Here is a 20,094-nt window from a genome sequence, read left to right on the forward strand (position 1 = left end):
TAAGAAATTGGGAACAGGAGCGTGAGCATGCAGCATGATTCCCGACACAGTGCACACAGTATGCTGGTGCTTCGCAGTTGTCGGACACGTGGCCCACGACTCCACACAGAGCACAAGCTTTCCGGCAACGACAGCTTTGCAAGCCGTGGTCAAATCTCAGACATTGGAAGCAACGGTGGGGGTTAAGAAAATATGGCCTCACGGAAGTCTTTATATACCCAGTTTGAATGGTTTCCGGCCAATCGCTCGAAGCAAAGGTTAGTAGTAAGTGTTTAGTTGGTGTTTTCTTTTTCTATTCTTATCCTAATACGCTGTACGTTGGTCACGTTCTGGCTCTTCCATCCTTTCAGGAGTTCAGCTTCGGTCAGGTCAAGCAATTCTGCGTCTGATACTACTCCGTGACCCAAGTTCATAGACCTGTGCGGTGTAATACTGATTGGTGTGTCACCAAAAGTAGTGAGAGAGTTCAGCTTTTCGAATTGGCCTTTTTCTCTTATCTCAAAGAGTAGATCTCCGCTGGCCATTTTTGTAACTTGTACCCGGCACCGAGAGTTTCGCTTAAGCACCTAGCCACTATGAAGGGGGATACAGTTCTCGCTTGCTTGTAAGTTTTCGCGCAGTGTATAACATAGAAGTCAGGAAAGATTTGTCTTGGCCGGTTGAAAAAATTGATGTCTTTGGTGCGTACCCGCTTTGAAAAGGCACGATCACTAAGCAAAGAAAATGCTTTATGCCTGCTTATTGTATGTTGTTCAGCTGCGTCAGCAACCGCCCACCACGGAGCTCCACGAGGGAACGCTGCAAGTTTGCGCATGCTGAAAGCTTGCAGACGTCAGCCGTACAAGACTGCTCTAACCTAATGCACCTATAGGCCAATGTAGGCTATTTGCACAAGGTTAACCCTTACTTCGGAGAAAAATAGAAGTAAACAGAAGGGCGAAGTAGACAGGAAAGATAAAAAAGTGAGAAAGACGAAGCTGTAGGGAGAGAGAGATAGAAAAAGGCGATGGCCAATTTCCCCTGGGTGGGTTAGCCCAGGGGTGCCATCTAGTGAAGCCGGGGGCCGAAGGGGTATGTTGCCTCTAGCTTCGGGTCCCCTGCCACCGAGGACGACTGGATCAACCACCTCAGGAGTCCCGACAGGGCCCTTCAACACCAGGCCGTCGAGAAGGCCCAAAAGGTGGCTGGCAAGCTCCGACTCCCAGTCCTTACATGGGTGGAGCCACCGGGCTGGCCCCCGTAAAGGGTGCCCAGTCCCCTTCAGGACATTTAATAAAGTTAATTCTCTCTCTCTCTCTACCAGGGGGCCTTATAGGTCCAATCACCCCTCATCGGCTTAACCCCAGGATTCCCTTTTCCCCGCACACGGCAAAGCCACGCACGGCTAGGCGTGGGAGGGAGTTGAAACTCCCCCGTTAGCTCGGGTCCGGGGTGTCGCTACGCACAAAACGCCTACTTGCGCAGACGCCCCTGCGAGGTGTATTAATTGTTCTACGAGGTCTTTAAATCTCCCGTTCTCATCGTAAGGTATTTATTGCGTTTAGTTCCTGTGAGTGTTCACCAGGGCCACTCGTAAGCAAGGCGGCGATTGTGCAATAATATTTTGGGTGTAGGGCGTCACGTAGCCCGTGATGTTTGTACATTGCGGCAGCACACCAATGCTCCCTTGAATGCGTCCTAAAGCCACGAAGTCTGCAGAAGCGAGAGCTTCGCTATGAGAGAACAAGACATGGGCATTTCTTTCTAAGACATTACCTCAACCTCCGCGGAAGTAGTCTGGTAATCTTCCGGTTGGCTGCGGGGCCTTAAAAAGAAGTGTGTTAGGACCATTGTTGTTCGTTGTGTACATTAAAGAATAGTTACTAAACTTGATCCTAGCATTCAAATTAGATCGTTTGCAGATGATTGTCTATCTATCTATCTATCTATCTATCTATCTATCTATCTATCTATCTATCTATCTATCTACTTTGTTCTTGCACGGTGGCCGTTCGATTGATTCAATATATAACGAAATTGCAATGACATGACATGAATGTGTCACGATCATAAATGACACGTTGTAACATTAAAATTATGTCACGGTGTTATAGTTATCATGGCACAGACTTTGTGTCCGTAACCGACATTGATATGACATGACACTAGCGCACGATGCGTATGAGTGACAGATCGTAACGTGTACCTAATGACGTGCATTTTACATTGAGTCATATTTTAAATATCATAACCATTGTGTTGTCACCTTCGTTGTATTAACATGATGTGAACTTAAATTGGCATGCCATGAGTGTGGTAAACATAGCTGACGAGAAATGCATGGTAAATGCGTGTACCAGAATGCGAATTTATGCATGCATGCATGCATGAACGAGATGTGATAGTGCCCGACATATCTGGACATAAGTGTCTAGATTTATCATGAATCCTAAAATGTTATGGACGCAGCTATTCTGAATGCTTCGAATTACATGGAACCCCTCTATGAGTTGAATCTGGCGAAATATTTATTACGTTGTCTCAGTCGAATGAAATGGGAATGTTCCCACCAGCATTATTTCCGGCACCCTTTCTTGCCCTCTTTTTCTTCATACTACCTTATATATTAGTCATCAAGCTGCCTAATTCCTGGCCATATTGCTCTCTTTCCATTTCGTTCTACTCAGGAGCACTCACGCATGGTCATTGGCTTAACATCACAAGAAGAAGAGTTCCACATTATTGATGCCACCTTTTGGCAATACACTTTTACTCAAACATTTTCATGTTCTTAGCCATAACTTTTTTCAATCACTGTAGGCAGGACTTTTACAGTGAGTAGTTCGTTTCTTAGGTGCAGAAAGCTAGGCAGTTCTCATTCTTTTCCATAGGTGGTCGTCCATGAGAAGCGAGGAAAAAAATTGGCCCCGTATCGGCATGTTACACTGCAAATATCGTCGAAAGACGATAGTCTTGCGTCTTGAGATAGGGAATAAAACGTTTATTTGATGTTCTACGCAAGCAAATTGGTGAATGGCATTCTGGAGGCGCTACTTAGAGTGCCTCGAGCGTGCATTGAATGCGAACAAGCGCAGAAAGGCGCCGCAGCGGTTGTCTAGAGGCTGCTGAAGTGCTCGGCTGCTGACCCGCAAGTCGCGGCATTGAATCTTGGCTGCGGCGACTACATTTTCGATGGAGGCGGAAATGCTGCAGGCCCGTGTGCTCAGATTTGGGTGCACGTTAAAGAACCCCAGGAGGTCGAAACTCTAGGAGCCCTCCTCTGCGGCGTCTCTGATAATCATATGGTGGTTTTGGGACGTTAAACCACACATATCAAGCAATCAATCAAGTCATGGCACTCGTGAGACATGAGCGTTATCTGGCAGTTATCTTGAAAAACAAACCGCGCGTACCCTCCGCGCCCATCTCGGAAGTGATAAGGTGTAGAACGCAGGGTGATGAGTAGGTGCCACCCCCATGTCGTCTGAGGAAAGCGTTGGAAACACTTGCCTTTTCTTGCAAGCGTTGCATGCTCAGCGCAACGTGATAAACGCTACAGTCCTTAGAATTACTTATGTATGCCTTTTTTAGTAAGAGACACACATACAGAATATTGACGTGCTGTTATGGTGCCTCATATATGCGCAATAATTACTTTTTAATTGACGATCACACAAGTATGAACGCTGAACCTTGAGCAATATTGGTGGGTGCTGCGAATGGGGTCGGCCGTTTAGGCTTTCGCCTGGTGCTTTTGAGGGTACCGGTAAGAGCAGACAAACAGATACATCTACAGACAAACAGACCAAAATTTTTGCGTCGAAGGTCCCCAAAAATGTCTTAAAAGTATGAGTACGCAGCTTCTTGTGCTGTCTAGGGCTTGAATATACGCAGACACATGTTCATACACACAAGGCAGGAAAAAGTGCAAGAACAACGCTGCGCGCACGGGCTTGGAGGGAGGAGAAGCTTGAAGTCTGAACCATATAATTAACCAGTAGGGTGTCATTGTGTAAGGAGCATGGTAATCACACAACGAAGTTTCTTGAGGATAGATATGGCCGAAGACTCTTCATGTTGAGCTCCAAGAACCATCTACTTCTCATTTTTGCTCCAGAAATGCCCCGTACCAAATACAAGCAATTGTTATAAGCACGTCTTCGCTTCTTTTTAGTTACATTATTTATTTGTTGCAAAGGATGTTTTCTGGAGGACCTCTTTCAATAACTATAACCTGAACAATTCCTACTCATTCCACTTCTCATATTAAGATGTTCATAGGTTATTTGTATTGGCCTAACACATATGTTCCTCTAATCAATAGTAATTACTTTCGATTACACAGTTTGCTTTCAGTGCCCAAACAAAACACTTATAATGATTTTTAATTGTATGTAACAACTTGTAAGACGGCAATCTCGGTAATGTTTTTTTCGCGTGCTATGTATTGCGTGCTTTTTCGTTATTTCTTGATGACAATTGCATTATTTTGCTTCCTATTTTTTTTACGGGGGGTGGGGGTCAGAAGCTTGTTTTGAATCTTCAATGCGTACATGTACGAGAATTCCAATTTCAATAGGTAAACCCTTTAGTGGCAAACTGCCCGTGAAGTTTCATAGCGCTATGTTTACCGTGACACTGCTACCACTACGATCGTTTTGTGCATTTTTCTTTCTGGGACCGTGGACTAGTCAAGCTGTTTTACACACAGTTTTCTGTTCACAGTCCCTTATTTCCGTAAGTCAGCTAAAAATAAACTGGATTTTATTTGATTTGGTTTGGTCCACTCGATGGAAGTATGGTGGGGAGTCAGTGATCAAACTGCATTTCCCCTTAAAGGGAAACCCTGCGCACGCCGAGGGCAAGAATCAAAAGTGAACCTGCTTTTCTTCTATTTTTCCAGGTTGTCTCCCCGTATAAAAAAACAACAAGAAAGAACCTGTCACTTCATTTGTAAGAGTTCTTTCACGTGTATTTGCCAAGGTGTATGCAAAGTTAGTGTCCTCAGTTGTACATTATCACATATGAACGCATCAGACTGTTGGCACGCTGACAAGTCGCATCACTGTGGAAAGTTCAGCGTTGTCCCATAAGTTTCATAAATATGGGAGCAGGCGAAGTCCATCAAGTCCACAAGTAGAGATAAAAGCATAGGAGCAGGATCACGCATGTATTTATTTCTGAATATACACTCTATAATTCAATAGCATCACTAGTGATCCGCCTGACGCACCACTCACTGGCTATCCAGATGCTGGCTTGCAATGGCCGTAAGCAGTTTTAACAGCGTTCGCAACTTTTTCCTGCAAAAAAAAAGTTGAGCAAATAAGGGCCATATAATTGTTGACGTAACCTTTAAGTAATTATTTCGTTTTTTAGGCACGTGCGATATTCTATGTCACCTAAAAGCTCGCTTTAAGGGTAACCTTCTTTGGGATTATTATTCCGTGATTTGCGATTAGCACCAGTAGAGAGTAGTCGGTGATTGTTTTCATTACGAAATGTGATATAATGTACGCTTTCCCAATCGTTGTTTGCGTATTCTAATTTTAACTCCATACCCTCCTCACTAGCGATACCTTCCATCAGCGTCGTCAACAGTGCACGTTTTCTTATAACCCATATAGCGGAATTTTCTGTAATAATGTATTAAACATATTCCTCGAAGAACGTATGACCGTTATAAGAACTATATTATGTACGTCCCGTGGTTTATTTCCATCCGTTTTTATATTGAGCTTTAGACCGTATATTATGAGCAACAAAGTTACCTTTGGACAGCGTGTAGTGCATGTTATTTTCCGAAAAGGCTATTTTTATTTTTCTTCTACAAACACTACCACTAAATGTAAAATGCAACTGCAACTGTTGCCATCAGCTTATTTTGCTTAGAGAGCGCTAATTCACCTTACCGGGTACGCTCGATAACATTTGCTTTCTTTCTTTTTGGCAGTGGATGCATTATACAAGAGGCTATCGCAACGAACTAGCAAGCATCTAAATGTTTGCGACACCAACTATAATAGAAAGGCAGAGGAAGGAAAAAGCATCCACTTGCAAAACAAGTTTGCAACTAAGTTCAAGTAAGGCATGAACCGATTAGCCGAATAACATGTTTTAATCGAAATGAGCAAAACATCGGCGCTTGTTTGAGTATTCAACGTGTCTACTCACCGAAAACACGGTTGTCAGCAGTACGCCCTAAATGGTAGAAAGAAAATTTGCGATTGTTATGCTTCCGAGTAGGACTTCCAAATAAAGATAACGCACAAGGGCAATCTTCACCCAGTTGAATGACAAAGCGTGAAAACTTCTTACAATGTGTGCAATACTCTACCAATTAAGCTACTTTCTCGTTTTTAGGTGTGCTAAAATCAATATATTTATGTGGGCTGACATCAAAATACTTCTCGTAGCTTTCAAACGAATAACCTTTAAACATTACCCTAATATTCACTGCTTTTGTCATAGACTCTTCAAGAAGATTAAAGTACTTTTTTTTGTTTTTTTGGTGAGGTTACAACCTCTTTTCACAATATGTGTATAAAAGTGGCATAATGCTTCAACTTTTGTAACACGCCCTGGTTCAGACATTCAGCTAAAAGTAACTTGTACGTCGTAGCAGTGGCGCAGCTAAGGGGTGGCAGACCGTGGTTGTGCTTCTCCAAAAATTTCTGTCGACCATGCGACACTGCTTAGCCCAAAATCTTCCACCCACCTTTTCCCACACCATATATATATATATGTATGTGTGTGTGTGCGTGTGCGTGTGTGCGTGTGTGTGTGTGTGTGTGTGTGTGTGTGTGTGTGTGTGTGTGTGTGTGTGTGTGTGTGTGTGTGTGTGTGTGTGTGTGTGTGTGTGTGTGTGTGTGTGTGTGTGTGTGTGTGTGTGTGTGTGTGTGTGTGTGTGTGTGTGTGTGTGTGTGTGTGTGTGTGTGTGTGTGTGAGTGCAAGGAATGGTAGAGGTTAAGCAGATACACGTCTGGTTTTAAAAGGGGTGGGGAAAAATATAGATGAGAGAGAAGAAAGATGCACATAATCACGAGCACACATGGGGGAACACATCTTTTCTACAGGCGGTCACTGAAATTTCTTGAGTTCATGTTGAAAAACCCCACCGCTGAAATTTAAGGAAACACCTCTACAACAGACATCGACGATCAGATTTCTAGGGGTCATTTTTCACAAGAATCTGTCAAGAACATTACATGTGGATTCATTAAGGGGTAGTAAATAAATTAAGGCACTTTCTACCACCTGACGCGACACGACAGCGTTACTATGCCCTTATCCAGTCACACCTCACATACACTGTAAACGCAAATATACCCAGCTGGGAGGAATTGCGGTATGATTCTCCCACTCGGCTCCGGTCACCTCACTCAAACCGGAATGTACCGGAGTATATACATTTGTTTTACACAGTTTTCCTCCGGTGGGTGACGGACGAAGGAAACGCGAAGAAAACGGGGTCAACACCCTGATTGTGCTCCAGTGGTTGCTCCACAATTGCTCCGCTGGATGCTCCGCAATTGTTTCGGTGCATCGCACAGCGGCTTTAATTGGCTGCTGGATGAGAGAGAAGAATGACGTAGGCATTCCTGTCGGGCGGCCATCGTTCCTCACAGACCAACATGGCGCAGACCAAGCCAGTGCAGAGAGGATTGTACGAAGCATTTGACCACGTTCGGAAAAAGAAAATCGTTCTGTGCACTTTCTGGATATCACAAGTCACTACAAGCGGCAACGAAGGCTGTCATCGACAGAAGAGAGTTGTGGAAACCCTAATTGTGTGATGCTTCCGGGCAGTGGACGACCCTTTGCGATCTCGCGAATGTTGAGCAACCCAGAGGTCGCTTGTGCGGCACGAAACTGGTGAGTGAGTTGTTCTTGAATTACCTGCGTTATTCTTGTCAGGTAGTGCGAAGATTGAGTAATGTTGGGTTGATAAACCAAATCTGTGATCAATAATGGGCTAATTTTACAATACGTCAGTAAATAGTCAGCGGAATTTCAATAATGCGTTGTTTGGACTGCGTATTTTTTTCTTGACATAACTTCGGTAAATTGAATTAAGCCACTCTAATAGTTGGAACTTTGATTAGACATGCAACAATAGAAAATATCATAGCTTTGGGAGGGTTCTATAAAAAGGTAATACTTGTTATAAGTGAACCTAACTGGCTAAAATTTTTTTTTGTCTTGTCAGTACACATAAACGGTAATTTTTGTCCACTTTCCATACCAATAATTTCAAGGCTGAGGTCTACCACGGCGTACAAATTATTTTGATCTATCATGTATACTGAACTAATCAAACAGGAATAACTGAAATCAGCATTGATTCTTTATAAATGTACTCAATTGAGGTAGGGCAATGCGTTTAGCACAGATTTTTATAACACATACACGTACCTGATCATATATTTGAAAAAGTTATGTTCAGTGTATACGTGGTACCTCAGATATTATTGTGGAAGTAAATTGGACTCTTCAGATAACGTGGTGGTTTCAGAACCAGAAAGACAGAGGTGAAAGGAACTCGCCAGAGTAGGGATGAGGAATGCAAAAAAAAAGGAGGGGTTGCTTGGCAGAACGAGTCACGTGGAGCTAGCTCAACGTTTCTGTAGAAGCGTGAGCTAACCCGTTTGGCCGCCCGGCTCAACGTCGTAAAGCGGAGGCAACATGGTAGTGAAAGAAAGAGAGAAAGGAGAGGGCACTCTTTTAAAAAAACTAGCCGTATTTTCTGTGTTGACGATAGAGAAGAGTACTATCCGGCTGCTGCATGCTTATTTTTTTCTCTTTTCAGTCCTTTTGCAATTGCCGTGACTGCAGGGTTTTTTTTTTTCGGGGGGGGGGGGGACAGAGCCGGCAGTGCAACTAAAAACAAAACAAAAACAATGTCAACTTATCTCGAAAATTATTTTGCAAGAGAGATAGAGCTACGGCTTTCTCAAAAACAGGCCGCCACCATGCGAGCTCTTGGGCCTATTTTGGTAGAAGTAAGACGATAAGCACGTAATAAAATGCAGCTGTAATCTGCAATAAGATTTGATAAAATTAGGAGAGGCTCGGGAGGGGAATTTTTGATGCTGTCTACGGGGGTACCAAAATTGCTTTTCATTGTTTTAAAAAAGGTACAATTCAGAAATATACAGGAACCTTTGGCCAGTTTTGAAACTTGTTTGCGTCACGGAGGTGTGTTTTTATCATGCAGCGGCTGCCTGACACCGGAATACATAGGATGTGCTTTTTAATATTGAATGTTCATCCTGCCTTCGTTTTGTGTGTGTGTGTGTGTGTGTGTGTGTGTGTGTGTGTGTGTGTGTGTGTGTGTGTGTGTGTGTGTGTGTGTGTGTGTGTGTGTGTGTGTGTGTGTGTGTGTGTGTGTGTGTGTGTGTGTGTGTGTGTGTGTGTGTGTGTGTGTGTGTGTGTGTGTGTGTGTGTGTGTGTGTGTGTGTGTGTGTGTGTGTGTGTGTGTGTGTGTGTGTGTGTGTGTGTGTGTGTGTGTGTGTGTGTGTGTGTGTGTGTGTGTGTGTGTGTGTGTGTGTGTGTGTGTGTGTGTGTGTGTGTGTGTGTGTGTGTGTGTGTGTGTGTGTGTGTGTGTGTGTGTGTGTGTGTGTGTGTGTGTGTGTGTGTGTGTGTGTGTGTGTGTGTGTGTGTGTGTGTGTGTGTGTGTGTGTGTGTGTGTGTGTGTGTGTGTGTGTGTGTGTGTGTGTGTGTGTGTGTGTGTGTGTGTGTGTGTGTGTGTGTGTGTGTGTGTGTGTGTGTGTGTGTGTGTGTGTGTGTGTGTGTGTGTGTGTGTGTGTGTGTGTGTGTGTGTGTGTGTGTGTGTGTGTGTGTGTGTGTGTGTGTGTGTGTGTGTGTGTGTGTGTGTGTGTGTGTGTGTGTGTGTGTGTGTGTGTGTGTGTGTGTGTGTGTGTGTGTGTGTGTGTGTGTGTGTGTGTGTGTGTGTGTGTGTGTGTGTGTGTGTGTGTGTGTGTGTGTGTGTGTGTGTGTGTGTGTGTGTGTGTGTGTGTGTGTGTGTGTGTGTGTGTGTGTGTGTGTGTGTGTGTGTGTGTGTGTGTGTGTGTGTGTGTGTGTGTGTGTGTGTGTGTGTGTGTGTGTGTGTGTGTGTGTGTGTGTGTGTGTGTGTGTGTGTGTGTGTGTGTGTGTGTGTGTGTGTGTGTGTGTGTGTGTGTGTGTGTGTGTGTGTGTGTGGGTTTTAGAAGTTGGTTGTTCCATAGACTCCCGACTGTATAGGATAATACTCACTAGTACTCATATGAGACTTAAAATGGAAAGAACACGTTGAATATATTCAAAAAAGGGCAATAAAAAAGCTTGGTTACTAGTGAAGAAGGCTCGGGAATGCCACACCGCACATCGAACATTTCGCAAATTTATTTTTTTCGCAAATTGCTACAAATGTGTTGAATTGTATGCTTTTCTTGCATTGTATAATATGTTTTCCGTATGACTTTTTACAATTATTGCCACTGTCACTATGTTGTGTGATGCTAATTATGTTTTTGCTGCACAGAGTTCTGTATGCTCTTTCCTGCTTAAGACCTGGTACACAGGTCAGCAGTATGTAATAAATAAATAAATAAATTTATTGACTGTCCGTGGCTTCAGTGTTCCCAGTTTTTGTGCCTCTCACATGATTTGCTTTTCTTATGTATAATTATTTTTAGCTAAATTATGCAGGAAGCAATCAGCTCAGCCCTTCCGTCGTCAATGAAACTGATGGATGGTCCTTCGGAGAAGGGGAAAAGCTGTTCCCGGTGGCCGCGCTTTTTTCGTTTGTCATGTATCGTTTTGCAGCATTCTTAGGTTCATTATAAAGTGCGGCGCTTGAAACGTGTGTGCTGCGGATTTTATGTGACCTGTTTTCTTGTGTGTTGTTTTTTTGTGGTTTTTTGCATGTTTGTTTCTTAAGTTCTTTTCCTGAAGGCTGGGTTATCAACCAGAAACAGCTAGTTATTTCGATTAAATAAAACAATAACAACTGAAGTGTTCTCTTGAATTTCGTGTCCTAGAGCTCTGTGGAAAAAGATACACAATCACTCTGCAGTACTTGCATTAGAATTAAAACTTTTTTCATCCAACATACAATAAATAAACAGCGGAGCAAACACTTTAAAGAATACTGATCCACCTCACTGAAATTGTGTCTGGACAAAGAAAGTACATTCGTAAAATAAACCGAAGGTACCAAACAAAAGCTGCGAAAAATGCTCTGAAGGTGCCACGTAATCACTCTGGTCGGCCGGAGAGAAATATTTTTTGAAAGTACTCCAGGTGCACCATGCGATTCCTCCGGATCAAAATCAATGCTCCGGACGACCGGAGCACAAATTGCTCTGAAGACGGGGGACGCTAGAGGGCAAGCGTTTTACTCCGACCTCGGAGTAATTTTCTCTGGTGTGGACTACAACCACCGAATCAATCTCAAGTTCACTTTTATCGTGGCAAAAGCGGGCAATACGAGCAGTTGGAAACATCCCATATGCTGTGAGTACAACTCCATACTTCAGCGATTATAATATATAGCCGATAAGGCATTTCCTAAAGTAAGGCTGTCACCTGAGCTGATGCACCAATATAAAAGTAATAAAACACTTTTCGAGGAAAAACAATATATCAGACAAACTTGCTATGAACTACGTATAAACAAAACTGTCAAATCCTAATCACGAACAAACTACGACTTACAAAAAAATGGAATATTAATACCTGACATTTTAAATAAATCACCAGCTGTACTTAACCGCAAAAAAATGACAATTTGAAAAGACAATTTGAAAACCAAGTCAAACTATTATTGTTTTCTGAGTTTTAAGGCGTAGTGCTTAGTTATGTATTGAACTGTTGTTAAATGCAGTGCAATGTTTATCGTAGAGCATTTTTTAATAGATGCTGCAAGATATGAGCAGCTGCCTTGTGTCTTTTTCTGTTTTTCTCTTGAGTTTTTCTCTCAAATCTACAAGAGCCGATTTTTTTTTTATTTCTTCTATTATACCATACAAGTGCTTTTGCAGTTATGCTAAATTGTGAATGACATCACGAACTGTCGCAACTACTGTCTGGGTGATGTAGCCTAGTCAGTCACTTTGCGGGCCTTCTGCTGCGTCTCCTAGGACAATTGTAAATTGTCTCATATAAAGTCTGAATGAAATAATCTTCCGCACGGTAGTGTTTAGTCGCTTTTCTACGCTTCCAAACCACAAGGCCAAGGTCCTAGTTAGGTTTGCACTATGGCTGATTAGCCATAAAAACCTATACAATTTATATTGATAGTGACGGCCTTGGAAACGTTCCTTAATTCTACAGTAGCGTACCTTACTGAAGCATAAAATTAACGTTAAACTTCAGTTCTCTAAACAACAAGCTGCAGCCCCGTCGCTACTCCTTCAGTGAGACGTCGGATGTTTCAAAGTTGCATTTTCAAAGTAGGGCCCAGTGTGGCTCAGCGAAATTTCTACAACCTTTTGTTGTTTCATCGTTTGAACCCTTTAGGATACAAGAAAAGCGCCCCATCTTACCAGAAAACAAATTATGCAGATTGAAACAGTCGCCGTGACAGGGCATCAAGGCTAACTTATGCGGGAACTCTGAAATGGGGACACCACCTGGGCACCTGATAATATAGCTCCTACGGTTATCACATTTGGTACCTCTAGGGATTATCCTGCGATCGTTTAAAAGCAGACGCGTCCCAGTCCACCACCTCAACGCAAAGCCCTCTCTTTTTTTTTTTCCTAGCTGAAGAGCACAAACAGAAACAAATGAATATGAGGCTGTCATTTCAGGGTAAACAAATCAAATGTATAGCAAATATAAACCCGTTATGCATGAACCAATCAGGTAGGCACTTACAAAGTCTGCGTCGGACTCGCATTTCTTTTTAATAAGCTCAGCTGCATGGTCTCCCTTCTCGGTGAGGATCTCCAAAGCTTTTGATTTGACCTGTGTTGACAGAACAGAGAAATAAAGCTTATTCCTTGATTGATAAGAGAAAGAACAGAAATGTATACGCGTCCTGTGATTGTACCTGTGCAGGGGCGTGATCTACCATGCACTTCAGGACTTCCTTGATTTTGTCTTTGCTTAGCGCTGCGAGAGAAAATGAAAGTCAGTTTATATACTCCAACGATTTACTCAGAATTTGTAAGCTCCCATATGGGGCACTTGTGCAGCTGCGGGAGTTTTGTATTTACTGTTTTTGTACGCTGACAAGCTAAATTGCAGCAAGTGTGCTCTTACCATGCATTATTTTAAGTCGTCAGCGGTGATGAATAGAAAGCTTTAAAACAATGTTTTTCTCTCGCTGTACGAATGCTGACTGTAACCACCTACCACGGACGGCACCCTTCTTTTCATGGCAACAGTGTGAATGAAAATACGAATTCATAAAGCTTAGCATTGCGCCAAATATGTCCAAGTCAAGAGGCGCCATCAGAAACCATGTTGTAGTTCATACGTCTACGCATCAACTTTAATGTTCTAGACAGAGCGGGATAACCAGTTGATCTCATAATGGGACGCATTGTGGGCACCTAACATAACGTTTCATGGGAGCGAAGGCCCATTTCAGGGGTTACCGGCGAGCAGCGATCGGACCACATCCATCAAGTGAATATACGTTAAATGCGCATGCCATGGTGGCCGCCATGTTCAAAAACGTCACGGCTTGTCATGCGTGAATAATGCGTTCGTTAAATTTTGAGAATAAGTCAGATTACCATACAGTACGTGCAAAATCCCAATAACATTCCTAGCATGCGCAGTGAGGACAACGCTGTTTCTACGCGGACATGATGCGTTGACGTTTGGCTCCTAACACTGTTGTGAAGCTGTCTTTCTTCGACTTCTCCCCAGCGTCGTCAGGCTTCCTCGTTCCCTACAGTTTACCATTAACTTGGAAATATTAAAAGCTTGTCCGCAACCGCTACCAATGAATTTCGAGCCCGTTCAAACAAAGCAATATGTAGGTCGTGCTTGGGTATGCGAATTATTGTTCTATCACCAGGGGCTCCATCTTTTCGGAGTTTATTTTAAAGACGGTAGTCTTTCCTGGGTACCATCGACGCAAAAATTTTGGTCTGTCTTTCTGTGCATTTGTTTGTTTGTCCACTCTTAACAATGTTTCAAAAGCCAACCCCATTCACAGCGCCCACCAATATTGCTCAAGGTTAAGCTTTCATACTTGTGCACTTGTCAATTAAAAAGCAATTATTGTGCATATCTGAGGCACCATAACAACACTTCAATACTCTGCATGTGTGTCTTTTTACTAGAAAAGGCTACATAAGTAATCATAAGGACCGTAGCACTTATCACGATGCGCTGACGATGCAACGCTTGCCCAAAAAGGCAAGTGTTTCCAACACTTTGCTAAGACGAAACGGTGGTGTCACCTACTCATCGCCTTGCGTTCTGCACCTTATCACCTCCGAGACGGGCATGCACGCCACGCGCTTCGTTTTTCAAGAAAACTGCCAGATGGCGCTCATGTCTCACGTGTCAGTGACTTGATGCGCTTGTTCGCCTCCGCTGCACGCTCGAGGCACTCTAACGCAGCGCCTCTAAAATACCGTTCACCGATTTGCTTGCGCAGAACATAAAATAAACGTTTTGTGCACTCTCTCCAGATGTAAGACTATCGTCTTTCGACGACATTTGCAGTGTAACATGCTGAAATGGGGCCAATTTTTTTATTTAAAGTTTTTACGTGTTTACCGCAGTTAATATTTTCATGGAAATTTGACGTTTGTTGGAGTTTCTTTTACGTATATCCCCGATACTCCGCAACTCGTAGTCTAACTTTTCAGCCTATTTGTCAGGAAGAATGTCTCTCTTTGACAGGAAGAACTCTTGCACGACCAGATATAGAGCTGAATTTCCGCGATTTTATTGCATTTAGCGTACAGTGAGAAATGAGCACCCCTAGCTTTAAATAGCCACGCAGGGATGTATGCCGATGCTGTTCTTATTCTGTGTTGGAGAGTTGACTCAGCCCGACTAACGCATCTTGGGACACAAAGCTGATGAGGCGAATTCCATGGAGAGCGAGAATAGCATTAATGATATCCGCACACAAACGCATGAGAACACACGAGGCGTATTTTAGTTTTCTGGCAGGTGCCCCGCCGTAGTGGTCTATAGTGGTTACAGTACTCGGCTGCTGACCGCAGGTCACGGGATCTAATGCCGGATGCGGCGGCTGCATTTTCGATGGAGACGAATTACTGTAGGGCCATGTGCTCAGATTCGGGTGCACGTTCAACAACCCGAGGAGGTCAATATTTCCGGAGCCCTCGACCACGGCGTCTTTAAATCATATAGGGGTTTGGGACGTTAAACCCCACATATCAATCAATCAAATAAATTTTCTGGCAGGTTTGAACGCGCAAACAGGTGTATTACCAAGCACAAATGCTTGAACACAATACGCCTACATTTGTGCGCTTTACAACCTTAAAGCTTGTAATGAACACAAGCATGCTTTAAGGTGTCCATATACTCGATGCCGTCTGTCACGCTTTAGTGCCGCCAGGGCACCGTATAACTGTCGCGCTCCTAGGGGTACATGGCATGTTGACCTCTTTTCATGCGCGACAAGCCCTTTTTTTTAATGTGTGGCTGGTGTGGCCTACGAGGTATTCTTGACGTTATATATATGTAAAATCATTCTATATATGAATGACCATTGAGAGTATGTTTTTTTTTTTTTCAATAAAAGATTGGTACCGGCCATATTGGTCGTTAAAATCGGAACTAAACTCAAGCAAATCCGAAATCTCGAAAATTCCTCACGTGAGTATTTAACTTTTGTATTCATCCAAAAAGACAGAGCTCTATAGCTATCACACAACAAAAGCAAGAGACGCAAGTTTTTTCACTCCACACACGCACTGAACATTGCGGCGTGCGTGCATGCATTTCCTGGTTCATTAAGCGTAACGAACAGGATGTTTGTCTATACCGGCTATCCTTCCTCTTTCTGATTTAACCTCTGTATCACTATTTGTTGAAAATAAACGTGCACAAGATAGTAGCTTCTTGTGCAAAAATTATTGGTATCCACCACTATAAAAACAGTTTAAACTTTTCGCGTGCAGCTTAGTGTCGCACTATTACCGTAGGTTATTGACGTTTATTTTTGCGCTTTGTATTCTGAAACATCCACCACTACGACTTTATAGCCCAGTATGTCACATCACCTTGATACTGTGCATGCAGTTTGTGAACTGGTAGCGCATGGAGCGCCACTTGAAAATGCATACAGGGTAGCTGACGATTTTTTTTTGTTTTTACAAAAATGACTAAAAGTCCATGTATATTATTTTATTAACTGTTGAGATTGATAAAACCAAATGCATCACAAAAGCCATAGAATAGCGTAAACAAATGAACTCAAGTCTTTTCCGACGCCACGGAGGCCTATGTTGTGATAAAGGTCTGGGCGGAAGTACCAAAAAGCCAAGTAAACAATCCCCTTTCCTCTGATTATTGCCATGGTCACCTCCTCAAAATAAATGACGACCAACGTTTTCACGCACTTCGAAAATTATGGCACATCATTTAAAGTTGTCCCGCGCTTCGAGGACGACAAATGACCGCAGGCTGTCCTACGACAAGCATAAATGCTTTCTGTGTAGAATACACGCCAACTTATAATTACAAGAGGAAAATTATGACAGGCCAGGCTTGAACGCTTCTACAATTTTAGGCAATGTACACGTAGCCAAGTAAAATATGCATGATACGTATAGGGCTAGGTCGCATGTACCTTCTTTCTTTATTTTCAATTAAGCAAAAACAAGCATCCACATGAACTCCACTATAAAGAACAAACCAATTTTAAAAGGTGTACAAAATGTTTCTTTTTCGAGCGAAAAATATCTTACCGCATAATTCCTTGCCGCCAGCAGCCTCCCCTACGAAAGCTCCAGCAAGGAAAAGTCCGCAAAGAAGCAGCACCTTCATTTTCGATATTATCGAGTCCTTCTTTTCGTACAGGTAAAATTTCGTCTTCACTACAGCAGCAGTGCCCTATGGAATCGCCACAGCGGGTCCCAGTTATATATGTATGCACTCACCCCCTATGACCTTGACAACGGGGTGAAACACCAATCCTTGAAAGGTTTTATTGCCTTCCTGCTTAATTACTACTTCCCTTTTTTTTTTCTCGCCAAAACCGGTCAGTGCCCTGGCTATTCCGGGTGGCTTTATTACCAACGTGTGCTCACAATATCAAAAGAAGGTAAACGACAAAATGGGGGGACGAAGCAAGTGTTTTTCATCGAATGCAAATGTGTATAGTTGCAAAAGTGCCCGGAAAAGTTTCAAGCTATTTGCTTACGCATCATTCTCTTAATCGGGCTTTCTGTTCTGCCTTCCTTGATTTTGCCTTCTCGCGCCTGTTTCAGTCTGATCACGCGCATTTACTCTGATGTCACAATAGCACGCCCATAAAAGCACCTCGCTAGAGCCGATTTGCTCAACGTCTCAAACCTCATTTTACAGTGCATTTTCGTGTTTGTTTACTGGCACTGGCTTTTTGTGAGGGCGACAGAGAAATGATGAACGTACCATAGGGAATTGATGTGAGGCTGAGGGAGCAGAGTGCCGGAGCTTGTCTCGTATTCAGAGACCCGATATATTAACGCTTTTTTGAAAGGGTGTCGTAACATGAGTGCGTTCTCTAGTATATTGAAGCTGGTCGAATGGAAAAACTTCCCAAAACGACAGTGTATGGTAAGTTTTGGGAGGCTTCCCAAAACGACAGTGTATGGGTCGAAATAGCAGAAGCTATGATAGTTCGTGTTGCTAATGTATGTTATGATTCGAGAACACTCTTCTACTTTGATGTGTAGTGCGGTAAGGACAAATGTGCGCAGAAAAACAGAACATTTGTCGCTTTATGTATTGCATAACGCTATGTGCCGTCAGGCCTTCTTTTTTCTCGTGTGTTTTAGTCCTTGCCGCACTACATCAATGTATAAGATACTCTACCAACAAGCCCATTTATCGCCCTTATCAATTAGCTCGAATATAAATCAGGGCGACATCGTTCATCTGTGTATACCGGTTGTTTGAAGAAATTAATATAAATTTATTTTTAAAAAAGAATTGAATAATATATATGTTTAATTCCATCACAACCACTTGTTCTGTAGCCGCAGGCATCCTAAAAATACTAAGTACATCACATGTGACAGTAAAGAAGGAATTTAAGCAATTATCTTCTTTATTATTCGAGTAAGATGCTTACGTGAATTTGGAGAAATCAAATGCTTCATGCGAAGAAACCATTGCAGCTTCAAGGGTTAGAAAAAATTGTCTCTAGTAATAATTGCGAAGGATGAAATTCACCCAAAGTGCCTCAGAAAAACAGAAACCGAAATGGGAAAGAGCGCAACTGCGATATTCTTCGAGGAAACAGTTAACATCGTTATATCATCAATCAACTTTTTTTGGTGTGTGTGTATGGGTTCAGCTTGAAAATATAGTATGCATGACGCACCTACGTTAATTAAGACAGAAGAACTACACCTCTGCAATCGTTGTCTTGAACAGTGACGTCATCATGGTCTGCATGCTGCGTTCGCCAGAGTTTCAATTTCGGTTTCGCCGTTCCCTTTTGCGGAATTCAATTACTTTCAAATATTTGCTAGAGAAGACTGTTTCTATATTCCAAAAATTGTGATGGGCTCTTCTGATGAATAACTTCAAATATATCATTTAAGATAACCACCTTATAGCCCTTATACAAATATTTGATTACTTTACTTTTTAATCAATGCCCCAAATGATATCTTTAACCATTTCCCGATGTCTGCGGCTACAGAAGTAATTGTGAAAATATAGAACAAACATCACATTTCCTTTATTTTGAGGAATTTTGGATGCATTTATTTAAAAGGATGGTGTACAGGTGCACATTATAAAAGGTTCTTAACGGAAGAAATATTATTCAGTCGACTTGCCGCAATTTCAATGCTACATCAAAAAGTAATTTTCTACAACACCACGTAATTATGCCTAAACATAAATACATCGAAAGAAAGCAGAACCAAGATAGATTGATGATTTGATTGATATGTGAGGTTTAACGTCTCGAAACCACCATATGAATATGACAGACGCCGTAGTGGAGGGCTCCGGAAATTTCTACCACCTGGGGTTCTTTAACGTGGACCCAAATCTAAGCACAAGGGCCCACAACATTTTCACATCCATCGAAAATGCAGCGGCCGCAGCGAAGATTCTGCTGCTGACCTGCGGGTCAGCAGCTGAGTACCTTAGCCACTAGACCGCCGTGGCGGGGCAGAATTAAGATAGACGAAAAAGTAAGTAAAATATACAACTCGTCTGCCGCCGCAAATCAACTTTTCCTTTCAGCGCTCTCTCTGTGTTCAAGATTATGACTTAGATCGGCAACTATTTGCCTTAAATATTCTCCCGAGACCAAAACTACACATTTAGGTACCCAAACACACGTTGACTGCTTACATTGTCGTCATTTTTTAGCGCGTATAGTAACAGGCCACACTGACAACTTACAATGTTAATCTCAGAATTAAAATAAGTACAATTTTGATTCCGATAGAAATTATACCTACGGCATCAGCTGGTTCTTGCTGTCACCACCACCGCCACTGTTCTATGCGTATATGTATATGTATGTATACAGGGTGTAGTAAAAAAATGTGCCCAGTATTTTTAAAAATCAGGAAAAGACGCTATTTACCTGCTGTCTTCACATTTGCTTCTTATAAAGTGGCAGACATTTTAAGAGGGCTGAAGATATAATTTTGAAAGGTAAATATGAAAATTACTATAATTACGTTTTAATTAGTGGAGCTAGGAAGTTAAATCTTTTGGGAAATTCAAGTTTTTCATGCGAAAAACCGATTGCCGCTTTGAGATATTGAAAGAGCGACCTCTAGTAATAACTGCGATATAATGAAATTCTCCCAAAGTGTGCGGCGTAACCGATACCGAAACGCGAAAGAGCGCAACTGAAATGAGCGAGCGTTGTTATATCAACCATCCGAACCGACTCCGTTATGTGGGTGCGGGGGCTGCGCTCACAATTACAGCACGCATGACGCACACACATTA

The 20,094-nt window shown here is 42.6% G+C and overlaps 1 protein-coding gene across 1 annotated transcript; it reads right to left on the minus strand.

Moving 5' to 3' along the window:
• Positions 1-5,135: 5,135 nt before the first annotated feature.
• Positions 5,136-17,009, minus strand: LOC142777190 (uncharacterized). Its single transcript, XM_075881504.1, has 5 exons — positions 16,875-17,009; positions 13,016-13,077; positions 12,841-12,930; positions 6,154-6,180; positions 5,136-5,282 (listed from the first exon to the last, which is right to left on the minus strand). The coding sequence occupies exons 1-5, from the start codon at positions 16,951-16,953 to the stop codon at positions 5,223-5,225; spliced, it is 318 nt and encodes a 105-aa protein (XP_075737619.1). The 5' UTR covers positions 16,954-17,009; the 3' UTR covers positions 5,136-5,222.
• Between the last annotated feature and the right edge of the window lie 3,085 nt (positions 17,010-20,094).

This window comes from Rhipicephalus microplus, chromosome X (assembly GCF_043290135.1).
Source record: "Rhipicephalus microplus isolate Deutch F79 chromosome X, USDA_Rmic, whole genome shotgun sequence".
NCBI lineage: Eukaryota > Metazoa > Arthropoda > Arachnida > Ixodida > Ixodidae > Rhipicephalus > Rhipicephalus microplus.